Source organism: Micropterus dolomieu, linkage group LG03 (assembly GCF_021292245.1).
Source record: "Micropterus dolomieu isolate WLL.071019.BEF.003 ecotype Adirondacks linkage group LG03, ASM2129224v1, whole genome shotgun sequence".
NCBI lineage: Eukaryota > Metazoa > Chordata > Actinopteri > Centrarchiformes > Centrarchidae > Micropterus > Micropterus dolomieu.
The window spans coordinates 33,345,830-33,356,067 of NC_060152.1; the positions used below are offsets into that span (position 1 = coordinate 33,345,830).

General features: G+C 41.9%; 1 protein-coding gene across 1 annotated transcript in view; it reads left to right on the forward strand.

Moving 5' to 3' along the window:
• The window catches only part of LOC123968709 (glutamate receptor ionotropic, kainate 2), a 315,329-nt gene that overhangs the window by 191,711 nt on the left and 113,380 nt on the right, over positions 1–10,238 (forward strand). Inside the window, exons 7-8 of the mRNA XM_046045615.1 lie at positions 7,049–7,192; positions 9,896–10,003. Of these exons, the coding sequence (XP_045901571.1) occupies positions 7,049–7,192; positions 9,896–10,003 (252 nt within the window). The remainder of the gene's footprint in view (positions 1–7,048; positions 7,193–9,895; positions 10,004–10,238) is intronic.

Here is a 10,238-nt window from a genome sequence, read left to right on the forward strand (position 1 = left end):
CAAGCAGGGGGGGGGGGGGGGGGGGGGGGGGGGACCTTTGCAGCCGCCAAGTCAGGCCTGGGCATTTTAACAATTTATAAAAGTGTTGAAATCAATCTGAGCTTAGGACTTTTAATGAATCTCTCTCACTCGCTCTGGGAGATGAGCAGGGGAGAGAGAGTGAGGGAGGAGGCAACAATGAGGTGGAAATATAGACAGCGTCAGGGGTAATGCTCATATTGGCTGACACAAGGGAAAAGCAGCTTTTAAAGCGTTTAGCTTTAATTTCATTCAGGAGTGACATAATTGATTTTAATGAGATGTTTATAGAGTGAAGTGCCGGTGTTGCTAAATCATTTGCGAGTCTGCCTGACGGGTACTTGTGAGGCTCACACCGGGGAGAAGCAGAGAGTCACACAAACCTCTGCTGCCAGAACTCCTCCAGCAAGCCCCCACTCATCTTCACTCACTCCTGCACACAACTGAATACATTTGGCTGCTTATTTTAATTAAGAGCACATTTAAATAATGAAACACGTTCTTAACTTTGACACCATACTGACTGAAACGCTTCAACTAGGTATCTTTTTGTTGATTTAGCCTTTTAATAAACGCCCCAAAATACACATCATGTTGAACTGGGCTATACCAAGTTTGCTTCTGTTACCCAACAAATCCTGCTGACTTCTCCTGTTTGCAGTGCCAGTGCTGTGATTGACTGACAGGGTGTCACATTGCTATTATGAGCTCCCTGTGGGCTTGTGTGCTTTATAGCTTCATAACGGATGGCAGTGTGAACATCAGAGAGCTGCAGCTCCTGCCCTCAGCACTGGAAGAAACACTAGGTGCAATGAATCTGGCAGTCACATTAACTCTTTTCCACCCAAACACACAAAGTAGTGTTGAACTAAAGTAGTTTTGTGAAGGCCAAGATCAGGGACTGTCCTCATCAGAAAAAAACATAATTGGTCATTATTTGACCTACGGACTGCTGAACTCGAGAGCTCCGGAGCCAGAAACACCTGCAGAAAGCGATATAAAGAGAGAGGAGAGGGACGAGAAACTACGGCAGAGGGAAGAAGTCGAGTTATTAACATGCAGTACTGGGATAAGAATGCATACAGATGGAGAGGAAGGGAGAGGAAGCATATCTAAGGGATGGTTCAGGACTCACCTGAGCCAGCCCTAACTATAAGCTTTATCAAAGAAGTGGGTGGTTTATAGTGCATGCATGTGTCTATATTCAGTATATACAATGCAGGATTTTTTTTTGACAGTGATAGATGATATGTATATGTTAGAACAGCGTGTATTTTAAACTATAAATATATAATTTATGATCTGTAGGTATGTTTTAGTGTTACAGGGTTATTGACATTATGTGACTGATTTAACTGATCTCATGTCTGGTTGTTTCGGCCTATAAGAGGGAAGATGTGAGGCGTCTGCAGTGAAGTTTCCCATTTTCTGACTCTGGGGATAGGTCCTGAATGGAAGGCTGGGTGGCACCAATGATTTCTCTGCAGTCCTGACTGTCCGTTGTAGTCTGCTCCTGTCCTGTCTGGTGGATGAACAGGGGACAGCCTGGATGATTGCGGTGTAGAATTGGATCAGCGGCTCTTGAGGCAGGTTGCGCTTCCTGAGCTGGCGCAGAAAGTAAATCCTCCACTGGGCCTTTTTGGCGATGCCGTCGATATTGGAGGCCCACTTCTGGTCCTGGTAGTTTAGGGATACCAGAGACCTGTAGGTTTCCACAGCAGACGCAGTGCTGTTGAGTAAGGTGATGGGGGCTAGTGTTGGAAATCCAGGGTGATCCCCACAGTATTGAGCATGTTCAGCTCCAGGTTCTTATTTTCGTTAAGTTTGTTGTTGAGCCTCCCGTCTGTATGCAGACTCATCACCCAGATGACCTGTGTGCTGTCTGCAAACTTCCTCATACAAATCCTCATGCTCGTATTGTCTACAATGCAGCAGGAGGTGCTGCAGCCTTAGCACCCCACTTCCAAGGCCTTGGTGTAGAGAAAATGTATTGCAGTTCCAAGGTGACTGCATCGTCCACTGACCTGTTTGCTCGGTAGGCAGAGAGTCCAGAAGGCAGCCTGTGATGTCCTTCATGTGGGCCAACACCTTCATCTTTCAAATTACGTCATGACGTCACATCAAGGCAACAGGCATGTACTCACTGAAGCCTGTGAGGGTTTGGGGGACGGTATGAGAGCTGAGTATTTGGAGCAGGAGGGGACTTCATCCAGATCCAGTGATCAGTTGAAGATCTGTATGAAGGTGGGAACCAGCTGGTCAGCACAGCTGGATCTGCTGCCTTACTGATGTTTGGAAGAGCTGACACACAGAAGTGATTAGGCGAAAGTGACAAGTGTAGTGATTACTTGTATGACGTGCAGTGGCTTTTTTTGTTTCTGGTAAAACTTATTCAAAGAGCTTCTGATTCAACAGAGCAGGGTTATGTAAAATTGGATAGTACATACTGGACACATTGGATAATAGGAATCTGTCATCACCTCCATATCCTCAAAGATCCACATGATGATCTTCATCAAGATGGTCAATGTTGCAAATTTTCACGTCAACAGCACACCAAACTTGAACTCCAAAGCCCCATGCAAATTTACTTGGCCTACACTGCAGCAGGTGCATGAGGGAATCTCCTCACACCAAACCCAACAACGAGACAGGACTGCAAAAAAAAAAACGTTTTTGAGCTCCATGCCTATGGTTGTAAATGTGCAGCAACTAATGTTTCAAGAAACGGCATCATTATCACTAGGGTTAGGCGGTGGTGGTGGAATTTGTTGATGTATATTTGTATATGGTGTGGTAATATGGCATTGGCTAGAGATAAGCAAGACCTGCACCTTTCTATGCTATAAGATGCAGCTGTTAGATAATGACGGCATGCTTTTTCTTAAAACTTTAGTTGCTGCATCTTATTGAAGGATAATACAGGCAACATTTTATGTTTTTCTTCTTGTCAACAAATCCCAAGAACAACAGGATCAGCTGTGCATGTTTATAGGTCATAGATATGTATTGGTCCTTTGGGAAATTCATAGTGTGTCATACAGCAAACATCAGACCACCAACCAGACAGCTGCTTTACAAAAACAAACATCACCCGAGTGCTCTTCAAGTTTTACTATAGGCTTGTGCAGAATACACGACTTTCAGCGTCGGCCGTGCCGTTCACACAAAGTCTTGAAGTCGTTGTGGCGTTCGCACTACGTGACTGATCAGTGACAGGGACACACACTACAGGAGCTGACAGCAGCTGTGTCACCCGACGCTGGTCTCCAAACCACGTTTTGTCAAGAAAACCCACGTGAAATGGGAAACGGGAAAAGAGCGATCCTGCACACGAAACAGCTGTTTGTTATTATAAAGACAAAGAATCTGGGTGAAAGGATGGATTAGCACACGCAAGTAGCAGGGATCATCTGAGCTACTGTGAGGTTCCAACTCACGGCTCAAAAAGGAGAACAACAAACGTATTTTCAGCTGAGGACTGCAGCTTACTTTGGCTTCAACTCAACAATCAATCATGATTTCAGCTAAATGCTAAAGTTGCTGTTACCTCGTCTGTGGTCGGCTGGCAGAACACCGGCTGCTTTCTGATCAGGTGCGGTCGTGCTGTTGCCAAGGCGACATAAGTTTTATTTGCCAGTGGACAGACGGTCACATTACAGAGTTGTTGTTTTCTTTAGCTTGAAATAATCACAGACTTTGGACACTTTCTTCTTCGTCCCTCCCTGTTTTCTCTCTTCCTCCACTTTGCAAACAGCGCCATCATAATCACGTGGTGTTCACAGCGTAAGCGCGATGTGCGACAGTAATAAATGTCTGTGCAAAACAGTGCGCTGTACTATAGTTACATGGATTAAACGAAGCATCGACGCAAAGAATTTGCATTTCTTTTTGCATGCATTTTAGTAATCGATTTAATCGGTGAATCGTTTCAGCCCTATTCTAATGTAGCATGACTAAGTCAGTCGAAGTGGATCAAATCTGCAGAATGATTCTCCATATCAGTCTAACCACCAACATGCACACTTAACAGCCTTCAGGTGACAACAACACCTTCTTCAACACAGATTATTAATACTTCACACTCCTGCAGACACACACTGAAGCCTGTCTGAATTTCTAGAAGGCAAGATTATTGACTGTGATTGATTTTGAAACATCTCTGGAGATCTCCAACGCATTTGGATCAAGCTACACACACACACACACACACACACACACACACACACACACATACATTCACACACCACAATAAAACACTGGAGCGTCTTCACCATGCTATTACAGTCAAACTGGCATCTTAAGATGCAACCTTCAGGTACTCGATCAGGACTCAAATGGGGGAAGATAACAAGTCTGGAAGAGATTTTTTCCTACAGGACAATGCTTTTCCATGCACCTTAGGGCACGATTTCCATGCAACAACTGTGGAGAGCTGTTTTGATTGCTTTTCAATCATGCGAGACAAACACTAATTAGATTTTTTTTGAGGAACTGCAGAATTATAGCCTTCTTTCATGAAGCGTGGATGACTGGCACTTCTGTGATAGCTACAGCGACAGTCTTTTTAGATCGACTGTCTACTGTCAAGACCTTACTCTCTCTCTATGTATATGTTTATATACACAATAAATATATATATACACACACATAGAGAGAGTAAGGTCATTTTGCACACTTTTGTTGCTTTTATTTGTCTCTTGTTTTGGTTTTTACATTAGAATATTATTGACACCGTATTTTAACTGACAGAGGAAAAAATAGTTGTTTCTTTCACTTCCAGCTCCCTGCTCCTGGTCTCATAAGTTTCTTAATTTAGTGTAGGCTCTTGGTGATATCCACATCCATCCTCACAACCTATCTTTACCCAACACTGTGGCTGAAAACCCTCATGTCATTTGTGCATTCAGCATTACAGACTTGAATTAATCAAGCCACATGGCTTTGGCCATTGCTGTCGCCGAGCCGTGCCTGTGCTTTGGTTGTTATGATCATGGCTGTGACACATTAGTTTATAATGGGTGTAACACTAACTGAATGCAGGGGCTGGGCACTGCTTTGTGTGGGTGCAGTGAATTGACATGGTTGTGCTGACGGAGCGTTGTATTGAAGCTACTGTATTCTCACACTTCTGGGGTCTACTTGTAACACAGCTGTCAACTGGCTTAACAATGCTTTATTGGCTAAAGTTATAAGAGCAGTAAAGAGTACTGACAGTGTGGTTACCGTAGCTATGTTGATAGCATCTTAGATATAACCACAAATGCATACGTAGTCTGAGCATTAACCATATCCACAGCCGCAGCTTCAACCAGGCAGAGCAGCTGTGCTCACATCCAGTGGCGCTATGCTGTCAGAGCTCTGCCTTTTGAAAAGAGTAATGAGCGACAAAGGAATAATCCAATTTATTTATTTATATAGCTCCAATTCATAAAAGTTATCTTATTGCACTTTTCATATAGAGCAGGTCTAGACTATACTCTTTGTAATATTATTTACAACAATTCCAACCATGAGCGAGCACTTGGCGACACAGGCAAGGACAAACTCTCTTTTAGTACTGTGAGGCGTCATATCATCTCTTTGTTCTGTCGTATAGGCAAAGTGTTTCCCCTTAACTGGCAGTATATCAGAACTGGACTGGACCAACACACTAACTGTTGCTATGGATCAGGGGAATTCAGAAAATATCAGGAGGGAGTGCAAAACGTACTGCGAGGTAGCGCAAAAGTAATTGCATGGTAATGTGAGGGAAGACTGCTGACCCTCAGGGACCCGTAGCTGTTGGACCCACTGGACTGGACATATTTTACAGTACACTGTATACATATTTTATATGCATTATGTGTTTGTGAAAGGCTTTTAAGAGTTGGCTGCCACCCTTTTGTTGAGTAATTTACAGCTGAGCTAGTGAATTCTAAAGCACTATTTCATCTTATATGATTAGATTTGCTGAAGACTCTTGACTACGGCTAAGCCTTTTCCAAAATACTCAAAGTTCATAAATAGCTGGGTTAGTAGCATTTGGAATATGCATTCTTGTTATTATATATATATATATATATATATATACTTACTATGGGTCAAAATGAAGGACATTAACAAGATTAACAAGTCACTGTTAGGCATGGACTATAACAACTAGCATTTACTGTTGTACGCTGAAGCAATACAACAGTATATTGTACTGGATCATACTGAAGTAGTAGCACTAGTAGTGGTAGTAATTATTGTAGAAGTACCCCGTTTGGCAATGCTTTATTTTAGGGTTCTGCTATTTTTTTTTGATTCCTGTAAATAACTATAATTTAGTACTAATTAAAGGTAAAACAGAGGCCACATTTGTGGAGAGTTATTTGACTTCAGTAGCTTTTGATTTTCAGACAGCTGCAATTAAATCCAACTAAAAGTAAATTATTCATCATTCATTTATTATCGCAAACTTTAATACTATACTATTTATAGTTGTGCAAACATTTGTACAGTTTATTTACATAGTTGAAGTTATTGTAATGCATATAATGGATAAAGCTTTTTTAATGTAATTTCTTTAAGTTTTCATTTAATTTAAATTTTTACCATTCTGACAAGACATGTCCAATGTTTGGAGGTTTTGACAAATGCATTTCCATGTGCCAACCAAATGAATTCTGTATATAGTGTGCATATATTTCCTCCTTTCTTTTTATATTTACAGATGATAAATCTATCACACACTGTATTCACAGTACTCTTTCCCACACTTCCCACTCATGGAATGCTTGTTAACAGGAGTTGAAATTGTCACTGGTGTGTTAACATAAACCTGCAACAGTTCAAGTGTTATTTTTTCATTTTGTTTTACTCGTTTAAACTTAACGTTTTGCCTATCTTTCATGGTTATTTCATATTCTAGATTTGTTTTTATACCCCAACCTCCCCCCCGGAGAATGTAATATTCCTGCTGCAAGCCATTTGTCTGCTGATTTGTCATGTGCTGTATTCCATGTTAATGACAGTCTGTTTCTCCCCCTCCTGTCTCGGCTTGCAGACGGACGCCGCGCTTATGTATGATGCTGTGCACGTGGTGGCCGTGGCTGTGCAGCAGTCTCAGCAGATCACTGTCAGCTCATTACAGTGCAACCGACACAAGCCCTGGCGCTTCGGGAACCGCTTCATGGCCCTCATCAAAGAGGTAGATGCTTCTCTACCTGCTCCCCATTCTGTCTTCTTCATCAACATACACAGCCCCTTCACACAGAACACACATGCTCTCAGGAAAGCAGAGCAAGATACGGAATTTAAATAAGGCTGAGAGCGTCAAGAAGGGAATAATGAAATGATTTCTCTCTGTATTTATTTATATGGTAATCATTTTTTCAGTGTACATACATACTCCCAGGGCAGCCATCTTAAGCCTGCTCTCTGCTCTCATTAATCAACCATGCAGAAACAAAAACACAACATCATCTACATTTTTGGTAATTGCTCCACAGTTCGCTGCATTTGTGAAGCTGGGACGGTTAATCCAAAGCTTTCTGCTGTCTGTAGAAAGGCCGGGGATTAGGCAACCTATATTTAGGGCTCTCTAACCCTCAGTTCCCCTTAAGTTAGCAGAGATCATGAGAAGACTACAAAGACTGGAACTGCATGATGGGGGCTTCTATGCAAATCAACACATCAACTTGGATGTATTTATATTAAGCTCACAGTTTTTCCCCATGCAAATAAAATTTTTCTTCCCTGACCCTCCCCTCGTTCCCTCTCTGCTTTCCATCTTCTCTCCATCTGCTGTTTTTGTCATCTGACTAGAAGCTTATAGTCACACCGGAGGATGCCAGCATTTATATGACAGTGCTGTTTAGCTTAATGGCCACAGTGCAAAAGTCACTGGCGATGTTTGTCCTAGTCCAGAAGGATGCTCTGCATAAGCCTTCTTCACAGTATAATGTCCTTTGATTGTTGTAAGAAATTAAATGCATATAAATTTGCTCTGATTGTGATTGCACTTCAGATTCAGTGAGAATATCCGTAGGGCATGTTGGAGATATGTTAAATACCCAAGGCAGTGTGGTGTTGCTTTGAATAAGCTACAGTACAGCGTGAGCCGCTCCACTCTGCAACAGCGAGGGCGGGGTATGCTCGCCGGGCCGTGCTCATATACGCTCCGACGTGGTAGTGAATTCTTGAAACGGAGTAATCGACTTCGTTTACAATTGGTGTTGTTTCAGTGTTATTAATGCTTTAGGTGAAACCAATGTTAGATGCACATCGAGGCGTCACATCGCCCCCCGTGAACAGGCACTGCACTTGTAAATAAAGGAAACTGTGTGTCCCCAATTACTAGCAATGAATAAACTTTATAATGTATATGATAAAGGAGAATGTTGTCATCTGACTATTTAAGTGGTAAGCTTACCTAAAAACAAATCTCTTTAGGAATGATGCCGGATATATTGTACATTTATGAAATCACATTTATTCACAAGTGTCATACATTTCAATATAATCGAAATAGAAGAAGTTATAGAAGTAAATGTTTTGTAGGGAGTGCTGTTTATACACACTGTGGATCGGAGCGCATTCAATTCAGGATTCTAATTTTAAACTCTAACTTTTTCACATGTGGCCTTAATCCTCTTCTGTAGAAAGAAGTATAACATGGATCTGTTCAGATATCCATGAAATTTAGTATGTTTAATGATGCTCCATAGAGGATTGTCCCTGGCTTCTAGTACCAAAACTACGACAATCTTCACAATTGTACACAAAAAATAACTAAATGTAATATGCGGTTTGCCATGATATTTTGAAACAGTCATGCTTCCTCATGACCTTTCCTCTACTAGCGCTTTTTGGAAATAGTATGTTGTTTGTTCAGTCCAACATTTATACCCACAATATTGTGGGATGTAATGAACACTGCAGTCTCTACTAACACTCTGTCTAACTCTATATGGGAACATTTCCTTTGCTGAATCACAGCTGGATTTCACAACAGCCTGCATAGTGCAATTGTGGTCGATGTGAAACCTGAGATCATCATAGCAAAGCATTAATAGGAATCACTTTTAGTGGACAGAAACGGTATATTCTTGTTTTACTGGTGTCACTTTAATCAAATGACCCCAGTTTCAGAACCACTTTGCTGTGCAGTCCTTTGTATTAGCTCTCAACCTCAGTGCCTCTATTTTAGAATTTCTGACCAGACAAAACCCTCCTTAAAAGCCCCTGCCACCCATTTTTCAGCAGTTGAACCACAGGGTCACTGAGCTGGTATGTACTGACCAGTTGGTGTTGGATGCTTTGCTGTGGGACACAGGGAACAGAAAGTCAACATGGAATGTTGACCTGTTGACCTCTTGATGTTCAAGCTTTTTTACTGGCTTTCGTGCTGTGTAAAAAAAGCTTGAACATCAAGTGCTTTTTATATACTTTCAACCTTGCTAGATTCCCGGACAACACAGATTATCTGCTAGCCTGACGCCTGAGCTACTGTCTCTACCTTTTAAGTCTGTTGGCTCCCTTACAAGGACAGTTACATGAGAAAAAATAAAAATGACTAGAGCTGGAAGATCAGTGAACACACACTTGTAGGGTCAACTAATGGTTCCAAGCTAGACCTGTCTCACCTTTCCCTGTTCCATCGATTAAGCCCCCTAAGAAATATCTTGACAGAAAGGGTTCGACCTCGGTGGAGCATGAATATGCTCAGTAAGTTAGCAATCCACATAAGAGGTTTTGATATTTAGATATACAAACAGATATACAAATAGAAAGTTCTTACTCTTTTACTGCTTTGTCTCAAACACTGACAGCAAAAACATTTGAATGTGGAGGTGTGTACTCGATGCTGGTTGAATGTCTGCTCTGTGTCTTTCTGCCTCTCTCGCTTTAGGCCCACTGGGATGGCCTGACGGGGAGAATCACTTTCAACCGGACCAATGGCTTGAGGACAGACTTCGACCTCGATGTCATCAGTCTAAAGGAGGAGGGGCTTGAGAAGGTTGTGTGTCTTTAATGTGTGTGTGTTTGTGTATTTATGACCATGTGATGATGAGCTAAAACACGTATAAACACACACAACCAATGTGCTGTAATACTCCGTTAACATGTAGGTGTAAATGCGTTTGTAGTCCATTAAGTGAGGGCTGCCAGGTAACTCTGGCAGCCATAGAGGACTTAAAGTCACAGGTAACAGCTGCTGTAAGTAGCATATAGCATATCTAAACATATTGTAG